General features: G+C 45.6%; 1 protein-coding gene across 2 annotated transcripts; it reads right to left on the reverse strand.

The window, feature by feature from the left end:
* Positions 1 to 1729: 1729 nt before the first annotated feature.
* On the reverse strand, positions 1730 to 22808 carry IQCG (IQ motif containing G). 2 transcript variants are annotated; one of them, XM_050307870.1, is made up of 11 exons: positions 22751 to 22808; positions 20869 to 20957; positions 18990 to 19137; positions 15429 to 15673; positions 14328 to 14456; positions 12346 to 12427; positions 6005 to 6166; positions 5326 to 5400; positions 3703 to 3834; positions 2369 to 2470; positions 1730 to 1876 (listed from the first exon to the last, which is right to left on the reverse strand). In XM_050307870.1, the coding sequence occupies exons 3-11, from the start codon at positions 19113 to 19115 to the stop codon at positions 1745 to 1747; spliced, it is 1185 nt and encodes a 394-aa protein (XP_050163827.1). In that variant the 5' UTR covers positions 19116 to 19137; positions 20869 to 20957; positions 22751 to 22808; the 3' UTR covers positions 1730 to 1744. The 2 variants fall into 2 exon arrangements, with proteins under 2 accessions (XP_050163827.1, XP_050163826.1); XM_050307869.1 differs by lacking the exon at positions 22751 to 22808 and having other exon boundaries at positions 20869 to 21065.
* Positions 22809 to 22953: the final 145 nt, after the last annotated feature.

Consider the following 22953-nt stretch of genomic DNA (forward strand, 5'->3'; position numbering starts at 1 on the left):
TTTCATAGGTCCTTGTGGGTCCCTTCCAACTCGGACTATTCTGGGACAGTTAACCAGGATGGAAAAATTCCAGCATTTTTACACGTATTCTACAGCCACATCAGAAGATTTTTCTTGGGGGTTTTTGTTTCCAGAGTTCTGCTTCATTCTCTGCTGAGAATTGAGCGCAACCCAGCTGAGGCCTCGCATCAGATTTCAGGTGTTTGGCTGCATAACTAAAGTATGCCTGGAGTTTGATATAAACAGCAGAGATCTGCTGCCCACCCCTTTCCCCCGTCCTATCCTGCTTTTTCCTTAGCTCAAACCCTCTGGAGAGTTTGTGATCAACTTCATTACTTCTGCCCAAGCAGGTCACCTGTTAACATGCAGCACATATGGAAAGCAGTAGTCCGTGGTGAAATGTACTGAGTCAGCAGGGCGTGAAAAGGAAGAGTTAAAATTAGGAACAACTCCCAGGGCTGCACTGAGGCGCTTCCTGCAGTGGGGTGTAAGCACAGTCCTGGCTCGACACTGCACTGGAGTTACCCTTGTTCTTAGCACTATGTGGGGACCGTGGGGAGCAAGTGCAGTTGTTCACAGCTTTAGTACCAGTGCTGGAATGGGAACATGTTCAGGTGTCAAGCAAGTGGCCGTGCTCCAGCGGGAACACCGGAACCCCTAATGCAGGTTTGTCTGGAGCATCTGAAACTGCAGCGCTCCTGGACAGTAAACTCTGCCTGACAGTTGGGCACCAGCCCCTTTTTCCTGTTCAGAGTTCTGAGCCAGAGGCTCTCTGCTCATCTGACTCTCAGTTAAGCTCAGACATGAGGATGTTTGGATGGGGCCAGCACAGGCTGGTCACAAAGAGCAGAGCAGACTGAATGGTTTGGGTCCGTCTCCTGCATTGGGAGAGTCAGAAACCAGCCAGTTCAGCTGCAGGGCTTTTTGCTCAGACCTGCACGTGACTGGCTGACAGTGGTGTCAGGAGAAGGGGTTCCCCTCTTGGCCTCTCAGTTACAAAGCAGTTCTGCTCCCCAGGTGATCTGCTCCCTGCCTACAGCCCCCTCTCGCTGAGCAGGGATGGTGGCTGGGGCAGTGGGGAAGGTGTGACAGACCAGCTCCCATAGGCAGCAGGTCCAGCTGTCTTTTCCCATTGTTGCTCCCCTTGGTCAGAAGGAGCTGTTCTGTCTGTGCTGACACTGACATTGTGCAGGGCTGTGGGAGTGGAAACCTGTGTGCTGTGACTGCACTTGTGTTCACACTGCAAACTGCCCATGTTCTCCCCGGCCGACCTGGAGAGCAAGGAGAGCACGGCAGGGAGAGCACGGCTGGAGCCCAGACGTGGGTGCCTCGACCTCCCTGCCTGACCCACGGCAAGCACCAGCACTCCAGCCATGGCCAGTGCTTTGAGGGCTCAGAGGAGGTTCTGGGTGCAGAGCATCCCATGCCAGCGAGCTACTGGGCTGGTAACAGAATTACCTCCCACTATCGTTTTGTTCCCCTGAAGCTCTTGGAGGGGATATAATATTTCTCACTGCTTTGATGCAAATCCCCTTTGTGCTGGAGAAACTGTCTTTCTGCTGTACAAGGGCAGGTTCAAGATCTTTATGTAGCTGCACCTTAACTGTGTCTGTCATGAACTGTGTTCTCCAGAATTGCCTGAGCTCTGTTACATGGTTTATCTTGTCCTGTCGGACAGACACAGTGCTCTGCCCAGCAGAGCCACAGACCTGGAGCACATCTGTGGGCACTTTCTTTATTTTCTTTACTTTTTCTTCCCTGATTTTTCCTTCTCTGTGTCTGTCTGCACTGCTGGCTGTTCCTTCAGAAGCTTCTCGAGGGCCTGGTAGGGGCCAAGGAATCTGCGGACCATCGTGCCTTTCCACCAGGCCTGCAGCTGGAAGTGAGAGAGAAAGAGGCCTCAGGGGAAATTTCTTGCTGGGGTACCTGGTACAGCTCAATGCCAGGGAGTCTGTCCTGTGCTCCCCAGACACAGGAGGGAACCCCCAGCCCACACAGCAGCCGTCGGGCCTTGCTGGTGGCACTGGAGGCACCTGCAGCTGGGACAGGCCATCTGTGGCTGGTGGCAAGGGACAAGCAGGGGCACTGCCCCGTGGCCCTCCCTGTGTCACCCATACAGTGGGGCTGATGCAGTGGGTGCAGCCCCAGATCATTCCAGGACACTGGCTTCTGCCCTTTGGCTCCCATCTCAAACCTGCAGCCAGCTGCTGGTTCTGAGTCAGAAAGGGACAGGCTCTGTCCTTTGCTTCTGCCACCCCACACCAGCCAACTTTATTGGGCATTTTCTGCCTGGACAAAGCCTGTGGCACAGGTTATTAACTCCCAGGTGCTGCTGGAGCAGCACCACCTCAGCTTTGCTCCCCTTTACCTTCAGGGCGCTCTTCAGCTCCAGGGCCTCCTGCTCTCGTTGTTCTCTTCTAGTCTTCTTTTCTGTCCGGTCAGTGATGATGGTTTCCTCGAACATCAGGCACTGCAAGAATGCACAGGGGTGGCAAAAGCCACATGACAAACAGATCCCCTAAACTGCAGGGCCAGCCTTTGAGGCTCACTGTGCCCAGCCACTTGCCAGGGCAGGGCTCACCTGGATCCTGGTGCAAGGATTCTTCTCCTCTGGCTGCCTACATGTCTTGTCCTTGCCACTCACTTCCCACAGCCCTGCCAGAACTGCTCAGGCCTGTGGGTCAGGGTGTGGATCCCCACCCTGTGCACCAGGGAGTTCCAGGGCAGCACAGGGGTGATGTGTGGGTGTGGACCTTCCTCCCCCACCTCCTTTGTTTGATCTTTCCTGAATCCAGATGGCAAATGTTGCTCATTACCACTGTCAGTCCTCAGGCACTTGGAGCTGCTGCCAAAGTTGAACCTCTCAAGGGCTGGGTGTAATTAACCCCTGATCCCGTGCTCTAAAATGGCTGTCTGATGGCGTCCCAGGCAACAGCTGGTGGTGGGGAGGACGTGTGGTCCCTCAGGCTAAGCAGCAGAGGATGTACAAACACACTTGGGACTCTGAGATGACAGTGCACAGAGTGAAAAATGAGCCCACAAGCAAGAAAACATCAACCCCAGTCCCATCATCTCAGACCCACTGACGGTAAGGAATGATTACAAGTTAATTCCTTCTGGCTTTAAAACACACATTTTTCTAGACACTTCTCCCTGCCCTGTGCTGCTGTTCCACTGTGATCAGAGCCCAGCAGTTAAACAAGAACCCAGTGTGAGGCAGGAATGGTTCTAACTGGAATCAGCTCCCTGATAACAGCAGTGTACATCTGGGAATGTGTGTCTGCAGGAAGGGATGAGCTGCCTTTTCCAGTCCCAGCCTGTCTTACCCTGATGTTGCTCGAAGGAGCTGGAAGATGCAGATTTGTTCAGACTAAGGCAGCAAACCAAGGTGAGGTGTACTGATGGGATGGGACAGTGTCTTTGCCCCTCACAAATGCTGTCAGTAGCTCTCTCAGTACTTGCCATTATGTGAAATAGCTGTAGGGGAAATATCATCATCCCTCCTTGATGTCACAGGTGGCAAATGGAAGATGACATCTCAGTCGCTGCCTTCCCAGGACCAGTGTTTATAATTGCACCCTGTGCCTCAAAGTTACTGGTTTATTTTTTTCCCATGGTCCTGATTCCTTATCTGAATGAGGGTAGGAAAAAGCCCAGTGCAGTTTTGCATGGCTGAGCACTGAGATGCCGTTGATGTCTTACCTCCTTGGCAAATTTCTGCATTGTTTCCAAGTTCTCTGCCTTCAATGCTCTTAGGTCATCCAGTTCTACTTCTTTCGCATTGGTGTCATTTTCATACTTCTCCATCCAGTATTCCAGCTTCTCTTCCACCTTCTGCATGGGGAGAAAGTGGTGCTCAGCATGGTGCAGAGTGCACAGGTGAGAGGTTTGCTACTATTACATGGCCTGCTCTCAGGAAGGTGATGAGAGTCCTGTAAATGGCGCATGGACAGTGTTTCTTTCTCATCTTGGAAGGATCAAGCCCCTAGGATAAAATTACTGGATACAGGATAAATTGCTGCTGGCAGGGGATGAGGAGACTGGGTCAAGGCTTTCAGGGGTGCATGAGGGACGGAGGAGAACTGGGGGTTAGTTTTGTGTACAGTCCATCCTGGTGAAGCAAGAGACAACCAGAAGCCATTCTTTGTGTGTACACAGAGGGAGGGGGAGGGTTAAAAAACAATTTGTCAGTGGGAAATTGTTTCTTTTGCCTGACTCCCTATCTGTTTTCAGGATTAAGCACCAGGAATAAGGTCCCAGGGGACAGCACTTCACGCCGCCGTTTCAGGTTGTGAACTTGGCTTTGTCTCACTCGTGAATAGGGCAGGTGTTTCTGAAACAGTCACACAGATGACTTCCTGCCATTCACCAGTGACTTCTCCATAGCAACAACCGTGATTGCTTCCATGGCAAAATAATCTGAGGAAAAGCATCAATCTCATTACGGCATCACAGATGGACACACGAGGGAGATGAAGGGCATGGTCACCCTCCTCTCTGCGGGCCCCTGCAAAGCCACCAGCTGCTGTGTGAGCGCTGGGGGCCGTGCTCTGCTGTGAGCTGCCGGTCAGACAGGCTGCAGCCGGGACTTGGGCAGTGCCCTCGCTGTGAGCGTTGATCAGAGCAAGGCTCTGGGGTACAGAGCAGTGTTTAATTGCTCACAAGATACAGCACTGGTTTGCACTCAAATTACATTTTAAAAAATGTATTATCTCCTATTAAATTTTGTACTGGCAGTGATGTCAGGTACCCTGCAGTAGTACAGCTTTTCTTCCAGTCATATCATTTATGAGAGGCTTTGCAATGTTAACACCACGGGGACATTCATGGTTGGTTACTGCTGAGAATGTGCACAGTAGCTGTGGGTTAGCAATTCTCCAACCCTGACTCTTCCCTAGATAAAGATAAGGTAAAACTGGTCTGGCCGTCTGTGTCCTTCTCTCCTCAGTGTCCCCTCTGTGCAGCCCTTGGGCAGTAGTGCTCTTCCCCGAGATGCTGGGAGCCTCAGGTACTGCCAAGGAAGGTCTAAATAACATTCCAATTAGCCAAATACGACTATCTGAGGGAGGAAAAATCTGCAACACCTGAATGAACAAGGCCGATTATTACATGAACCCTAATTTTAAGGAAATGTATCTATTTGTAGCAAATCTCACTTCTGGGAGAGCTGGGTTAATTAAGACATGAGGATAAGTAATCATTCTAACTGCAGCAGCCGTGAACCTGGTACATTTGTGGAGCAATAACTGTTTTCCTTTAGGCATTAATTGACGATAAAATGTTTATAGGTTGGTATTTTAAGCATTAGCTGACAGTCACACATACCTGATACTGTTGCCTGAGGAAATTTTCAGTCTCCATGTGGAGTTGAATCTCCTCATCAGTTCTGTTCTTCAAGTTCTGTGATCAGTGCAGACAGAAAATGTGAGGGACAAAGTTAGTGTGTAACACACTGCTGCTGAAAGCCAAGGGAGCTCTGTGTAGTCCACAGACATTTTTTCCAGTGACAAAATTAACTGAGGCAGTCCTTGCCCCTGGGCCATCCATGAAATAGGGACAATTAGATCAGACCTTGATCAGTCAAAAAAAGATGCTTGCAAAACCAAAACAGTTTTCTAGTCCAGTTCACCTTGTGTCCACATGAGCAGCTCTATCAGCACAGTCTGATGAGGGTAATGCTGGGAGCTCTGGCTGCCTGTGTTGCTAAATACCCTTGTAACTACCCCCTTGGACATACTTATGGGTCTGGTTTTCTGACAGTGGCATTACTTTAAGCATGCAGTGTCTCCTGCAGCCACGACATTCTGTTGCTGTTTGCAGGACCATACAGAGAAGCAATGGAAAAGATAAAGGTTTCTAATCCCAATGAGTTTCCTGATCCAGTTCAAACAGTTGTGCTGGTGACTATAAGGGAGAACAGGAAGGGCATCTGGGGAGCCAAGGGAGGGCTCTCCCCTCTGCTGGCTGGAGATGCCTTCAGTATGGACCATGGGGAAGGGCTTACCTGGATTTCCTTGTTCAGGGCGTTCTCTTCCTTGCTGCACTTCTTCTGGGTTTGGTGGATCTGGAGGTCTGTGTCTTTCTTCATGTAGGAACTCTCTGTATCCAGTTTGGCCGTCTTCTCTTGGAGTTTCTCTTTGAGGTGATCAATGATCTTATCTCGGTTCTGGTGGAGACAGAAGCAGCACAAAAGCAAGCCTGGAGACTGAGGTCAGCTCCTTGTCTTTTAATCTCTCCATTCCCTGATAAACTCAGAAGAGACAAGGCTACAGGCTTCACACTTTCCCTGAATGTTGTGCCATTTCAACCTCTGCTTCAGAGGTTAGTTTGATTTGTAGCCCATATAGACAGCAATAAACCCATCAACAAGTAGTGATTACCTCTGGAGACGGTGGAGGGATGAACAGAGTGGAACAAGAGGCCAGGCCTTCTGGTCTCTGCTGCAGAAATGGATTCAGACATGCTTAATATAAACATGAAAGAAACCACATAATTTTAGCCACTTAAAGCTAGGCTTTACTTTTACTAACCTCTTGGATTAGACCATCTCAGTGAGAGAGCATCTGTAAGAGGATAATGGCTCAGCCCCACATAAGCCAAAGTTTGTCATCCTAAAGTATATTCTATTCCTTGGATTCATTTTTTTCTAGTTATGCAGCATCAGTATAAACTCAAACTTAGGAACAGGTGCAAATCTTATCCTATCTTGCTTATATGTTTAAAGTTATTTCTTGAAGTCTTACCAGGTAGGTGGTGCCCACTTTGTTATAAAAACATACACCCGAGGCAAGGAAGAAGTATCAAGGAAAAACTGGTTATGAGCTCCCAGCCTCTCCCCATGCCTTGTTTTGTGATGGAGCTGAGCTTTCCCTTTCTACTCTCCAGAGCTTCCCCACAGACAAGAATCCTGAGTGGTTTGTCCAGCATTTGGAGCGTGCTCAGGAAGCAAAGCACATTTGCTTGATTTGGGATTGCTGTTTTGTTTACTCCTTTTTAATTAGGTTCTTTCAGTAACAGATAAAAGTTCATAATTCCGGGACTGGAACTTGGAAGAACTGCCTGTAAAATGAAAAACTCTAGATTTTTGTATCAAGAGTTAAGAGGGTCATCAAAGCCTCCTGTGCAATTGTGCAGGATCAACGTGAGCACCTCCAGTTTGGCACCCAATTGCTCTGTCACAGCCTTTCTCTTTGCTTTCCTGCCATGCTGTGGTGGGTTTGGTATTCATCAGCCAAACCTCACAGCTGAAGATGAAGATGAAATACTAAAGTGCTGGCATTTAAACCTTTTGAAGCTCCACATATCTTGTCTCTGAAGTACCTCGAATTCCTTAGCTGTGTAAACATGGAAAAATGCCACAGGAAGAAGCCAGCTCAACAGTGCTGTGTTTGAAAGCCTCAGCAGCATGACTCATTTGGAAAAGGTTTCCTTATAAGAAGAGTTTGGAGCAACTAAAAGGAAAGTCCTTACTTCTGACATAGTTAGGAAGAGTAAAGTACATTTATGAGGCTCAGGATAATTGGGGCCCTTGGCTGATGGTGTTCTGTGGGTTCAAAGGTCAGGCGTTCTCAAGCTTTTGAAGGTTTCCAACATCAGATACTGTTTTACAGACATATCATCATATGACTGCAGACAGCTACAGACATGAGCTGTTTGTGCCCTATTAAGGCTTCTGGTAATGGCCTTTATTTTCCCTGGCATGGAATTTTGGTGGCTGTTGGGAGGGGTTGTGTTCCCGCTCAGTAGACATGGGAGGTGAGCGCACCAGTCTATTTTGAGATTGTCATCCTGGCTCATGGTGTAATCGTGTCTAAACTGAGGGGCTGGCAGAGAGAATGGGGAGATGCTAATGGAACAAAAACAATGTTTTGTGGTGCTGAGCCTCTGGGAAGTCAAGTGTTGCTGATGTCAGTGCGTTACTCCTATCTGCCAAAGATCTGCAAACAGACCAGAAGAGAAGGGTTCAGCCTAGGTTACAAAGTACTCAGAGAATTGAGAAGAGCATGAACATTTCACCAGGTTATTTTCTTTTTCATTTCATATTTGAGCAATGCAAAAAGTGATTTTGATTCCAGCGCCCCAGGCCTCAGCCGGGATGGGGGCCCATCTGCTCTGTTTGTTTTCACTGTTGTATGGCATGTTTGTGGTTTGGATTTGGTCTGCGATGTTGTAAAACATCCTGGTTAGAGGTGGGGAGTCTGGGGGCTCGGTTACACAACCCACAGCAGACGGGAAGTGAAATGCAAAACCCCTCTGGAAGTGAAATGCAAAACCCCTCTGGTGGTTTACAGCAATGTCCCCCTGGAGAGGGAAAGTCGTCTGCAGGGATGAGGGCAGCTCCTGCTGCTGGACCTGGTGCTGCAGATCTGGGGCATGTTCAGTGTTCAGCTGCAGGGAGTAAATGCAGCAGTAAATGCCCACAAGCTGTGGGCACCATCTGCAGAGTGTGCTGTTCCCTGAACTTCAGGGACAGGCACTGGGAAAATGAGTTAATATTTACTCGTTCTGGTTTATCGTAGCAAAGGTCCCCGCCAGGACATGGAACGCTTTCATAGCTGATGCAGTAAATCTCTGGGCTGCTTATTTGGGATGACTTCAGTGTTGAATCTGCCAAACCAAAGATGCAAAATCATTCCTCGTGTCCAAAACTATCAGAAAACTGTCAGAGACCAAGATCAAAACCCAGGAAATAGTTGTCAGGAGCCAGTCTGCTTCACAAGCAGGTAAACAAGCTGATTTTCTCTGATCTTTCAGCTCAGAGACATCAGCTCAGAGGCCTGTCTGCTGTCACCCGGTGCCACAGAAGTCTGCCCCACAGATGCTGCTTGGCCACAAAAACAACTGCACTTAGCTGGAGACGTTATCTGAGCTCCTGTGTTTTCATTTACTTTGATTTATCTGTCTTGTAAGTGCCACCAAGATCTCCCGGCTCTTCCACAGCAATTAGTGTTTACAGTCATTTGAAATACAGCTGATTACAAAAGTAGCCAACAGGAGTAAACAGTCTGAGGAATTCCCCAGCAGGCAGATGAGCCTCCTGCCGCCAGCAGCACTCCCCCTGCTGCCGTTTGGCAGGGGAAGGGGTGCTGTGCTCCTGCCGGCAGCCCCGCTGGGGAGCCCTGCTGCCTCTGCTCCCACACGCAGTGCCTCGGAGCCCAAGCCTCTCACTGGCAGCTGCAGCATCTCAGCTTGCAGAGCCTGGAGATACGCTTAGATCTGCACACCTGCTGCAGCCTGGACCTGCTCCCCCTGAAACCACGTGTGGCCCTATAGACACTTCAATAAGGCCACAGCCTGCATCTCTGTCCCAGATCCAGAACATCCCCGTGCTGCACACCCCAAGGAATGTCAGGGCCCAAAGGACAGAGGGGCTGGCAGGTCACCCAGCTTCAACAGAACAGCTTCTGCAGCCCTCTGCCAGCTCACCTTCGGTACCAGCAACTGTGGGAGAGAGCTGGTGAGGGGCAGCTGCAGAGGGAGCAGGACCTCTTGGCAGCAGCACTCCTGTGGAAAGTCCTGCCCCTCTGGAGCCAGGTTTGGATCTGGTGCACCAGCTCTGGGTTCCGCTGCTCTCCTTAGGGCTCTGCCAGCAGTGGAATGAAGTCATGCAGAAGCTCAGGACCATCACAAACCTTGTGCCTTCTACTGGAATCACCTGGTGCATTTCTCCAGTAGAAACATGCACCAGTGGGTGTGTATATATGTTTAATACATTCCCTAGAAAACTCCATTGATGCATTTCCTGGGAGAGGAAACATGATGGGTTTTAGTTGTACTGCTAAAAGCATGGCCGAGTGGGGCACTGATACAGTGGAGCTGGATGTGTTACGACAGCCCACATGGAATTGAAGTCATGGACCTGTTTTCACTGGTGCCGTGGTGCAATGGCTTGCGTTCCTGTCTGGTTTGTAGCTGCAGTATTACTGCCTGTTATAAAATTACACTGCTACTTGCACACATGTATGGCACGAGTGTACACAAAACCTGCAGCACATAAAAAGTCTTTGGGTGAAGAGCAGTGCAGGAATGCTGAAGTTTACATTCCTAAATTTTTATGTTAAGGTGTATAATTCCATATATTATTTTGTTTCAAAACCTGTACAGACTGCCATCACTTGTCCAGGAAACCCAAGAAAGTGAGTATTTTTATACAAAGTAGAAAATGAACACTGCAGCAGCAAACAGAACCCTGCAGCCAAACCTGAGCTACCGGTGCCGCTCCTGCATGGAGGGGTAAGAGCAAAACCAGACAGATCATTTCAGCTCCTTTACAGACGTCAGTGCTTTCCAAGGGGAAAGAAAACAAAACAAAAACCTTTAGCATTTGATTTGTGTTCCATTAGAAAGAAAAATGAGCTGAGCAGGGTAATAAAGTATTAATTAGCATCTCATTAAGAGGTAGCAAGGATGAAAATACATATGCACAGGAAACATGAGTGAAGCAAAGGCCGTGTTTTTCTGGTTCCAAGATTAGATTTGCTGGCTTTTGTTTTCTCATCCACTAGGCTGGAAACAACCATGTAGGCTTTTGTCTACAGGTCTGTGCATTATTATTGTTGTTCAAAGTACTCCAAAATCAGCAAGCTGTATTTTTGTTTTTAATTAGTTGGCAAGGTGACAAATCATGCAAGTGTCTGTAAAACTGCCTACAGGAAAATCCCATATGAAGCAAACAGAAATTACTCTCCCTTGGGAGACACAGTGAGACACCATTATTTTTGGCACAGGAGGAAAGCAGTACTTGAAAGTAGTCTTGTCTTTGATTTGTTATCAAAGCTGAAACTATAAGGAAGCCCAGAAAAGGACTTTTAAGCTTAAAATATTAAACACCAGATGAGTGCAGATCCCACTTTTGATGAGGTAAAACCCAAGAACTGATTAGCACTGAAAGAACAAGGAGAAGAGCCTCCCCTGGGCACGGAAACTGCGCACGTTCTTATGACTGCAAGAGGTAGGAGGGGTGCAGGTCAGGACACAGAGAAGTGCCCCCGGTATGCACAGTGGCAGGACATTGCTGCTGGTGCAAGATGGGATGGTTACAGCCCCCCATATACCAGACCTTGGGAAGGCATTAAACCAGGACTGGGTACATTTATTGTATGCACAGATGTGGTGAGGTTTGGGGAGCACTACACAGAAGGAGAACTCCCTCATCACAGTCACTAGCTTGGGGAGTGGAACAGAAACTTCTCAGGAGCCATCAGAGTCTGACTAAGAAGGGACAATGTGCAGAAGCAAAAAAGATCCTTGATGTTTTTACAATCATCCTGTATTTACAATTAAACTTTCGATTGCACGTGCATCCAGGCCACCAACACAAAACCTTCATGTTCTACAAACCAAACTTCACCAGCATGTCAGTGGCTTAAAATTCCTCTGTGTAGTCAACTATATCCTGGCTTGATTACTGTCTACACTTTTGTCCAAAGACAAAATTCAGTGACACCAATTTTTACCTCAGATGCCCTTGCTGTCCTCTTGCTCGCTACTGAACAAAGTGTCAGATTCTTGTTCCTTCCTCCAGCCCCTGTACAGCCCTGCCTTTTGCTCCTTTGACGTCACTCACCATCTCCTGCCCCAGCAGGGCCAGGCTATGCTTCCATGTTGCAGGAGCATCAAGTCTGAGCTGTCTGGTGAGCATCACAGTGACCAGTGATAAGCCATTGAATTGATCTGCACTTGTGTAGCAAGTCTGACCTTTCCAGAACGCCCCAGATTTCCCCCAGTGCACACACTGTTTGCGTGATGCAGACAGAAGGGCTGAAGCTTTCCAGAAAGATCAAGTTGACAGCATATGTGCAGTAACATTGATTTGCCCTTGTGTAGGCATGTTTGGGATTTTCTAATGTCTGGAAGCCTAATAAAATAGATACTATAAAGGCATTTTCCCCAGATAAAAATGTAGGTAGAGAAATGACCTGCCCCTATACAAGGTGTCTTTCTCATTCCTTCTTTGTCACATTTTCTTTTGTGCCAGATCATCTGCATGAGTATGAGAGAACCTTAGATACTGTTTTCTGCAGATAACTTTTTTTCTCACTGATTGCAGATGTCTGTGCTTTGCCATTCCCAGCAGTGTTTTAAGGATATTCTAATTTGATCATGTTCTCTGATGATTATGAGCATTTTGAGCTCCCATTTGAAAACCACTGGACACTGCTCTCAAAGTCATTAGTGGGCTAATTCCCAATGCAGATCTTTATTGCAGTAATTCTACTTCTGTATTCCTAAATGATGGATCATTCTGTATGCCACAGGTCCTCCCTGAGTACCAGATCCTGGGCAGTAGAGTCGAGCCTGCTAACAGCTTCCCCTGGCACAATGCCCAGTGCTAAGTGCTCTCACCTGAAGCTCTTTTGTAGTTTGTCTCCTGACATCTTGCAGCTGTTTCTGGAGTGACTTTATCTCCTTCTTTCCTTCTTCCTCCCTGAAGAAAAATGAGAGAATACAATCATTTAAATATATCAAGAAAGACAAGAGCTGTTTACCTAGAAAGGGAACTTCCTGTCTCCTGATACATTGTGGAAAGATAAACAGAAACTTCTCACCAAAACTACTGCTTTGTTCAGTAAATCCTAAAAGAAGAGGTGCAAAGACTGAGCAAGGCGGAGGGGGAGGAAAAGGAGAATGAACCAAAAAAACAGGGGATGCTCCTGTTAAAAGCCTGGAGTGGACTTGATGATGATACAATTCCTATAGCAGAGAGGGAAGATGCCTGTCATTGAGTCACAGTTTCTACATTTCAGCAGAAAAATCCCTGATTCTGTGCAGAAATGTGTCTGAGCAGCAGAGTGCCAGCTTGTGTGTCATTATATGTATGGAGAACGTTTTCTTCATATTAGACTTAAAATCTTCCAAAAAACACTGTCTCAGGTTCTGAGATCCCTGAAAGGGATCTGAGTGAAGGCCAAAAGCTAGAGAGGACCATCTGTCTAAAACAAAACAGATTCAGTAATGTTTTAGGTATTATTATTTCACTCAGAGTACTTATCCAAGCTTTTATGCTCATGATTTGATTTAAAACCAGTAAATACTACAGTTGGCACCTGAGATTGTGTATCCTATCCCAACCTTACAATCACACATGCATTTAATTTTCAGAGTCCTTAGCTAGTCTGACTGATGAACAAAAGCTCCTGATAAGGGGTCCTAGTGTCACTGAAGATGCCTTTCAGAGTAGTGTATTCACACAAAACCAGGCAAATATTTATTATCCTGAAAGACAGATCAAGTTCATTCCATGAAAAGCATGTATAGAAGAACAGAGTGGCTAGATATGATTGACAGAATGGAATAAAAAGCATTATGTACTTTGTCATTATAATTTGTCTGCTCCTTTCTGCCCTCCAGTTCTGGACAGTTATTCCACAACCAATTGCTACTCTCATTTTTGCTTTTTGTCCCTTCCATGGATAAACAATAAATCCCTTGGTTTTAGACAGTGGAAGAGATGGGTTTCATGCTTGAAATCACACATTCCACTGGAAGCTGGGGATTTGCCCTGGAGGCAAACCCCTGAGCCACCACAGGAGCTGTTCCAGTAGGTTGGACTCATGACAAATCATGACTTAGAGCAGCTTTGCCATGCACCCTAAATGATGGGCCTGAGCTGCTACACAGAGCAAAGTAGCTTTAAAGTGGTCAAATGCTTGTCTGATGACTGTAATTCTCTCTGACAGTCTCAGGCTTGAATCAGAGTTTTGCATGCTAAAGAAACTCTAAGCCTCTAGTGCTCAGAAATTTGAGGTAAGGAATCACCAGTTTGAGCTGAGATGATAACAAACCTGTACCCTGAAAGATTCGGGGCAGAAGAAGATCTGCAGTGCAGTGGCTGGTGGATTAGCCTTAAATAAGACAACTCCTCTGTCACCATCTGTGCTAAACCCTCACTGCTGCTGGGAAAGGGGAGCCAATTAGCATATGGGTCAGAGCAGATTCTCCTGGGCATCAGATAACCTAAAGGCCATATGTTGCTGGCCCTGGTTTGAACAGATTCTCTGCTGCTCTGGCTTTCACTGGGGACAGGAGTTAAAGATCAGGGAGCTCCTACATCACATAATGTTTTAATTGAAATGAGGCAGCATTTGCACTAATGAAGACACTGGTGTCCACTGTGGTCAAAGCTCAGGCAATTCCTAGCTCAGATCAGTTTTTCTGAAGTGGAAAGAATTGCAGTTTGTAAAGCAAGCAGAACAATTCAAGTTGAAAAAGTAGAATCCCTTCTGTATTTTGTTTTTGTTGGGTCTTCTTCCTTTTCAGCATGTACTGAGTGGGAATGGGTTTGGCTTTCAGCAGTTAAGCAGAGAAGAACTGAACACAACACTGACCTGATGAGGATGTCATAAAACTTGCTCTTTTTCTCCTTCTCTCTCTCATTAGCTTCTGTTAGGCTGTCAAATATTCCTGATTCCTGCATCTTTTTCATAGTGACAGTAATTACATCACTTGCATACTGCCTGCCAGGAACAAAAGGATCACAACATTACTTTGCAGGTGTTGGTACTACAGTGTCTGGCACCTTTATCCATTACTGTTTAGAGATAAAGGTAAGGAAATTAAAAATCCCTTTTCTGTTCTTACATTCTATCAAACCCAGGAGTGCTTCTCCCGTGGTATCTACTTCTTGTACATATGAAAAACTCTGTATTAGGAGTTGGTTGAAGTTTGTAATTTAAAAATGCTGGCTGTGCTGCCATTGGGAAGGAGGCTGCTGGCCTGCAGTTGTGGTGACAGATAGGTTGATCCTGGAAAATGAGACCTGGGTGTGCAAATAAGTGTGGCTGGGGGGGGTATCTGGATGCCAAAATATCCCAGTACAGCCCTAGGCTGATCTTAACAAATAACGTGGGCTTGTCCATTTTATTGAATGTCATGGTGCATATGGCACTTATATTTTGGCAGCTCCACAGTCTGTCTTCTAAACCAAAGGCTGCTGGTATTTCTGTAAATCAAGACAACTGGATTAGGTGCAGGAATAAAGTTTGTTTTAAAAAAGAAAGAAAATATTTAGTCTTATCTGTTCTATGAAGGAGAATGGTTTTAACTGCCACAGACACTCTCTGCCCTGCAGAATGAGTGAGTTCAGGAGAAGGCTCATATCCCATTTGTCTTTGGGTTCTGCTAAGGGAACCTGACTCCAGGTACCAGAACATCAGCACTGATTAGTGCCTGGCATGAATTCCACCCAAGCAACCATTATCAAGTGGTTTATTCAAAATAAACTGCTGGTCATTATGGGGCATCCAGAGACAAGCAATGGCCAGAACCAAATGGCCTATGAAGCGAGATCCCACTACTATCCTTAGAGGAACTTCTGGACCAAAACTGAAGTACTCTGACAGTGGGAGAGTTGGGAGCTTGTATTTTTGCTTTCAAGAGATAGACTGAGGACTTTACACCTGAGCACCCTTCATAGGTGCTTCACTCACCTGTCAGCCTCAATTTTTCTGAGCTTCTCTACAGTCAGAGTGCTGTGTTTCCTGCCACTTTTGGAAGGCTGGTGGGTGCTTTTCCCATCTTCAGTTTTCCCCGTCTGCTGCTTGTGTTCGGTGTTTTTCAGGGCCATGGAGGTAACTGTTTCCTCACTCTCTTGCCTTGCTGACATAAGCTCTGGGTCATTAATGTCCAGCTCCTTCTGGGTTTCTATAATTTCTTTCATTTTCTGGATGCCAGTCTAAAAGGGAATAAGAGACCTGCTTGCACACTGAGCAGTGGAAATAAACCCTCTGCAACATTATGAGAGAGGAAGAAAGATGTTACAGTCTGCAAGGAGTGGAAGAGCAGAAACATTTATGTTGCTTAGCTTTGAGCACACAGTGTAGCTTTACTGATGTTTATGGGCTCAAAAGCCCTTAAGTGACAGGACTAGAAGAAGCCTCAAAAGGTGAATTCATCCGCTCCAAGAGATGCTGGTTCAGACTGTGTCATTCCTGACATGTCCTTAATGGCCTCCAGCAATGGAGACTACACACCCTCCTGCCAGTGCCAGCACCTCTCAGCAATCTTTACCATAAGAAAGTCTTTTCTCCTCAGCAGCACTTGAGGCCCTGGCTTGTCATCCTGGTCTCTGTAGCACAGAGAAAAAATCATACCCTTCTTCTTTTGCAGGAGCTTTGGTGCACTGGAAGACTGTTAGCCTGTTTCCCCTCTGCCTTCTCTCCATCTTAGACATTTCCCACTGCCTGTCACCACGACCTTTGCCTACAATATCAGTGTTATAACCAGAGCTATGTGAAAATAAAAGTGACAGACATCAGCTATCTGCTTAGCAGGTTTTTTGAGGGTGTGACAGCAGAGGAAGTATAGCATGAATTCAAAGATGAAATTCAAAATATTGGTAGCTCTTTCTTCATGGAAGGTTATCTTGTAGCCATGTACAATTTTATCAATAAAAGGAAAAGGCCTAAAAAGGCAAAAAAGCCCCAGATTATAAAATCGGCTAAGCTCTTGCTTCCAGGAATTTCTCTGCTTTACGTACTGTGGGTGAGAATGCAGGTGTGTACTCTGGGACATTAAAAGAGAAATTTTTCTTGCCTGCCTACCAGCATCTCTGTGGCTGAACACTTCCTAGCAGCACTGCTGACACCAGCTAACACAGTCACTGCCAACCCCATCCCAGTCCACAGCTGCCTGCTCCCCATTCTGCCTGCATGGGGAAGTGGATAAAGAGCTCACTGTGATGAAACATTTTCCAGCGAAAAGGAGGGGGAAAAAAAGGTTATTTTTAGCAGCACCAGTTCTCAGTCCAGATTCTTCCACAACCACAGACACACACATTGGTGCCAACAGAGTGCAGAGAGGGCAGAGTAAAAACAAGTGGTCAGGGCAGCAGCTGTGGATGCCAATAGTACTTCAAAAAAGTTACTTGTCAAGTGGTCTGTGAGGGTACTGCAAAGGGCTGCTTCCTTCTGAGTGTCTTGGACAACTCTGGGTGGGGTGGATCAGCCTCTGGCAGTGCCTGACTCATCGCTGGCTACAGAAGAAGGCTAAGTGACTACGTGCTTCATTTTTGGACAGTTAAATTTACGTTAAATGAATCACATGCAAAGTATACACAGACCAATGAAAATTACATAGCTAATTAGTAAAAAAGGGTTTAAATAGCTGGCTGGTGATGGCTCTACTTCAGAAAGAAATAATTTTGGCAAACAAACTGCTTTAATATCATGTAGATTTTATGAGTATTCTGACAGATGCTTTTTAATGTCTGGGAAAGTTCAAGACAGGCAATAACTGGATTGTCTGTAAACAGTAGGGACTTACACATTACCAAGTAACTATGTAAGAGCAAGAAGTTTGTAAACTGCATGTGTTACCAGCTCCTAACAGAATCTTGTCTGTTGCCCAAAATACAGTAAATAGGCTGTCTCCCTCTGGGGGAGGGAGACTGTATGAAGCAGTGTACAAGAGCATCTAATCTGGGAAAATCAGTGAGATGCTGGCCAACACTGTGATTAATCCTCTCAGAAATGTCATCAATTGAAATTTAGATGCCAATCTTTAAAAATGCCATTGATTTGTTTGACTGACAGAGCTCCAGGGTGCTTTGCAAATACAGGTCTTCTACAAATACAATGAAAACAGGCAAGTGGAAACTGAGAAATGGGGAGAAATAGCAAATTACAGAACACCAAAGTTAGCAAGTCGCTTCTCTAAGCCATTTTCTTGTTTTTAAATTGTTTCCCTCTCAATTTGTTTTGGCATCTTTAAGAGCAGAAGTAGGGTTATAAAGCAGATATAATCTGTGTTCTAAGCAGTGACTTGGTAAAATGAGCATTTGTGATTGAAAAGGGAAGGTGTTTTCTCTATAATTTAAGTGTACTTTTAGTAGGTCTATCAGCCTGAGTCTGTGTGTCTGAGGAAGGACAATTCCTACTGTCCCAGAGAAACGCTCTTTCTCTGTGTTTTGCTGCTGGCACATAAGAGGTTTCCCACCAGTTGAGAGAGGGAGAAGCGTTTTGTGGGAACAGGTGACGCTGGGTCATAGGAGTCTTCAAGGGGAGGAGTGCCCTCTATGGCACAGTTTGAGCATCGTTCCCACCCTGAAATTCCCTGTAACTCCAGCTGCTGCTGCTTTGCAATGCGGTTTTTGAAAAGGCAGTACGGCAAGGAAACACGTAGAGAACATGTTTATTTACCTTCCTCCGGCATTCTTAAGTGGTACATCAGACAGAGTGAACAGCATTAGATATGAAAACACGGATCCCAGTTTTTGTTTTCATCCTGCTTCCACACTTTTTTCTTGAGTTCATTTTAAAAGAGTTTCAAACCTGCTAAAGCTGGAAACAGCCTGCTATGTCACTTGAAATATATAAACCAGAACTTAGAACTAGTTACCCCTCAGGATGGTCCCATCCTGTTTCCTATGTCTAACAGCCACCAGAAACATCACAACACCTTTCCCCCACAGCAACAAACTGCCTGAGCATTAGGCCTTCTCTCTTCATATCTCTGCCCAAACCCTATTAGTTGCAATGCCTATTAGAAATCAACTAATAATTAGTGATCACTGAGAAAGGGTAGTTACTAATATGTTTTGAAGTGCATCTTTCTTAATGCATTGTCTATGGGAACAAAAGGAACTTCATGGACTTAGAGAGGAACAGAATTACCCTGGGTTTGAGTACTTTCAAACATTCTATTCATTTCTACTTTTAAAATAGCTGTGTATCTCCATAAGAACCTACATATGTTTTGCTTCCTTTTCTCTAATCCTTTGCTAATCATTTAACCACTGAGACTTTAAAATCATTAGCCCAGAAAATTTATCACAGGGTTCTCTGCAAAGTCTTGACAAAGGCTTCTCCGTGATGCTGCAGTATAAACATGAAAACCAGTCATCCATGCACTTTTATTGTGTTTCTTCACCCAGGGGTCATGGAGCATTCACAGAAAAATACTTGATTTTTTAAAAATGCTGGTAAAAGACAACGAAAGAAAAAAAAAGAAGATATATATATTTTTTAAGCAGGGGGGATATAGGCACATACATGGCTGAGGTCTGTCTTTTCCTCGTCTGAAATTGGCATGATATATCCAAGAATTTCGAGCTGATCGACACAGATCTCCAGCACAGCAGCAAACAGCAGAGCTTCCAGATGAGTGACTTTTTCCATTTGTTTAGTCTCTGTGTCCTTGCTAAGAGGAACAAAGATAAAAGATACCAATCAGAAAAACACTATGGTATTAGTAATGTTAGTAACAGTAGTTTAAACTAAAGGTAGCCCTGAAATAGCTTTATTTGCAGCCTTACATATACTTCCCTGGCTTTGTTTATAGCCTTCCATACACTGTTTATAAGAGGAGCCTGCTCTGCTAATGGCTGCATTCAGGGACAGTGGGAATGTTTAGCTTTCACAAAACAGAGAGGTCCTGGTCCCTCCTACAGCAGATCTGGGTGGACAGGCTGGGGACGGAATGGGTGAGGTGTCTGATCCTTCACTTCAAGAGGGAGCAGTGTTTCACAGTGGACTTTGGGAAACAACAGAACAAAGGTGCCTTTTTTAAAAGGAAAAAATTAATTGACGTCATAAAATGACAGATGGTGAACCTCCCTGCCCTAATCATTCCTCGTTATTACTGCGTAGCCTTCACACTTCTGTGATCTCAGTCCCCTCAGAAGGAAGTGTTACCAACTTAAGATGCTGCAAGTCAAACAAGAACCAATTCTTGGACTAAATAAACTATCTTAAACATTCTGTGTTATTTCATTTTAAATGGCTCTTCAAACATGAAACTGCTCTGACATACACTTAAGCACCCCTTTGCCTTGCTTGCAGATAGAATATTGTGAAAGCACATTGAGGGAAAAGTAGAAATTTGCTATTAAAAAATATCTAAGAAAACCCATGCACAGCAATGGAGAAATTATCGGAGAATTATGATGTTTTAATAAGCCTTTGGACAATCCCTCCAAACCCTGCACGTACAAACCAGCTATTTATTGTATAACATGTAGCCCAACTGGAGTCTGTGATGGCTGAGATTCTGAGTGGCCCTGCAATTGGAAGCATCAACATCCACTAACAAAACCTTCATTTGGCTGCTATACCTACAACTTGGTTTTTGCCATCTGTAAAACCCTTGAATAAACATATTCTAGGCCTGCAGAATATCACAGTCCAATCTGTGAGTGTGCCTGTTTGGATGCAGAGGTTTGGATGCAGTTGTGCTCTGGATGACTGGAAGTCAGTAAGATTTCAAAAGCAAGTGTTTAAAAAAAGGCATACTTGCTATAACCTCTCCAAAGCTGTTATCATTTGTCCTCATCCTTTCCTGTTGTCTTTGTTGAAGAAAATATATTCATTTAAAGTTGGAACATGGAGTTAACTTCACATGGGCAGAAAAAAAGGGCCACTTTTCAGTTCAGGTTTATTTGATGTCTGTTAGTACAGAATAGGTGAAACAAAAATAACTTAGATTTTACATATTTGTTTCCTGGTGTCCCTCTGTTGCAGTGAGTTTGATTAATGCAACACATGTTGAAATGTGCTGTCCTTTGTAACAGGACACAGCTCTCCTTGGGGATAAGATTACAGCTGGAAAGTGTGCGAGGGGCACTGACTGGGATTGCTCTCTCTAAGTACATAGGAAGAGTAGATACCAGGAAGAGACAGAGGTATTTAAGTTAAAGGATAATGCTGGCCCAGGGTCAAAGGAGTGTAATTTCCCCTAAGCCAGGCAATTATGATAAGGTTTCTGACTTCTGGATGGATGAAGATATGGAACAGCCTTTCAGACAAGGTAATGGTAGGGGCACCCTGATTTATTTCAAGAAGCTGCTTAAATCGTGGCAGGAAAAGATAACAGCCAAGCAGTGATTCTGAACATTGTGTTCACTGTCCTCCTTGTATTGTTTATACCACTTACCTAATTAATCCCACTGTGCGGGGCTTTTGATGACAAAGATGGAACTGATTTCATCCCTTTGCTTCTGAGATTTTTTTCCTCCCCTTTATCTTAATTAAAAAAAAAAAAAGTAACATTTTGAGATAGGAATCTGATAATAGCATTAACAAATAAATAGCAAATAATCTATATAATAAATGAAACCCATCACTTTTCCTTTCTTTTCAGTGTTGGAATCAATTATAGAAGTGGAGATGCAGAAATTAAGTATTTTTACATGAAGAAAGTCAGACAGTGTCTTTTTGCAGTCCACAGGCACTAATAAAATATTTTTAAATGTTTTACTCATTTTTATCTTTTTCAGAAACCTAAGATCCATATTTTGAGTCTAAACAACATGAGAATAATCTGTTACATGTGCAGACCTAATGCTAAAAATATGATGAAAAAAGATGTGTTGGGAGATAGCCGTGACAGATGATTATGGCAGCATTTTTGAAAGAGAAAAAAATGCATCTCTCATAGGAAAAAGTGACTTATCTGGAAACAAAGAAGGATGCAACAGCTTTTCCTCTTTCTCATCATCAGCTTCTGCCCAAGAGAGAATTAACTCAGGATATCAGTGTTGCTGGAATGTTTCTCTAAAGCCTTTGCTCCTCCTTTGTATCCCTATCCTCACTCAGGAGATCCACGTGCCAAGTCAGTAGGCTCTGGGCTTATGCTGGCTTGGAAATAAGAAGGAGACCACTGTGTGGGGCAATAGGAAACACTACAAACAGGAGCTGCTTGCTCTGGATTTCAGTGTCAATGCAATACCAACAGACCCTCCTGATGCAGCCACTGGCACTGCCCTTCATTGCTGTGTTTGCTGAACTCCCTCATTAAACTCTATTAACAATAATTAAAAAAAAATAAAAAAGAGGTATGTGAAGGATTCCGCTTCCCCCAGGAGTTGTGGTTGACATTCTTTCCCTGCTGATATAAAGGGAAAGGAAAACAAATCAAGAAATAATTTTTAAAACATCTGTATAAAAAGGCCTGGCCTCCTGTTCCTTTGGGGATTGCAACTCCCTCTGCTGTGTGAGAGCCCTGGATATTCATTCCTCCCACCCTGCTGCCCCATAAACGAAAATGGCTTCAAAGGCAGCATTTTGTGCAGCATCCCTTTTAGTCAGCTAAAGAGATTCTGGTGAATTCCAGTGAGAAAACACAGAGCTGAGGATGTCACATCTCCTTTTGCTCTCTTTGGCAAGCGATTGGCATGGAGAGGTGCTGAACATCCACCATGGCAGCAACTGCGCCAGAAATCACAAATAGCTTCGTTTTTACCAAAAAAAGGTCTCTCAAAAAGCAAAATAGCTGTGGCCTTACAAAACCCTGGCTACAAATGTTAGAATGGAAGGTGCTCATTTGGAAAAAAAGAAAAAAAAATGAGGGAAGGGAAGGGAGAAGGGAGAAGGGAGAAGGGGGAGGGGGAGGGGGAGGGAAGGTTTGGGAAGGGAAGTTCCTAAATCACTTAAAGCACTCTGAAAATGCACCTGAATGTGTGGCAGTGTCACACAGTGAAGTGAGAGGAATCAGGAGTGAATGACATGACCCTGATGTGAGGAAATGGTGACTATGTGCTGCCACCTGTTTTTATCTAGAAAACACAGGGATGTAAGACTTCATTACAGGGATTTGAGTGTAGAAACGTGTTCTCTGTCACCGAGGCGATATCGGGAGTAAAATAAATACGAAATGATTCACTAATTCAAGGTGAGAACAGAGGAAGAAGGGCAGGGCCCGGAGCCCACCCCGAACACCAGGCGCTCCCGGTGCCGCTCCCTCCCCCCCCACCCCGATCCCGGTGCCGCTCCCTTCCCGGTGCCGCTCCCGGTACGGCTCCTCCCGCCGCCCTCACCGGGACGCGCCGCCCGTCTCCATGGCAACCACCACGCTCGGGGGCCTCGCGAGGTTGCCCGGCGGGCGCCTGCGCGATGGGTCCGAGGCCGACCCTCCCGGTATCTCCTGCCCGGGATCGCCCCCCAGGGGTCCCGGGACGGGGCGGGGGGCGCGGCGGGGGCGGCGCGGAGGCCACTGTCCCCCCACCATCATCACCGCCAC

The sequence above is a fragment of the Myiozetetes cayanensis genome, unplaced genomic scaffold, assembly GCF_022539395.1.
Source record: "Myiozetetes cayanensis isolate MyiCay16 unplaced genomic scaffold, myiCay2020 scf13, whole genome shotgun sequence".
NCBI classification, from domain to species: domain Eukaryota; kingdom Metazoa; phylum Chordata; class Aves; order Passeriformes; family Tyrannidae; genus Myiozetetes; species Myiozetetes cayanensis.

Bases quoted from the DNA above. Each gene is read 5' to 3' on its own strand.
- IQCG (XM_050307870.1), bottom strand. From the start codon at position 19,115: ATGGAAAAAGTCACTCATCTGGAAGCTCTGCTGTTTGCTGCTGTGCTG. The intron at 6,167-12,345 runs GTGAGAGCACTT...TGTCTCCACCAG, and splicing joins AAACTACAAAAGAGCTTCAG to AACCGAGATAAGATCATTGA. The intron at 2,471-3,702 runs GTAAGACATCAA...GCATTCTTGCAG, and splicing joins TGCAGAAATTTGCCAAGGAG to TGCCTGATGTTCGAGGAAAC.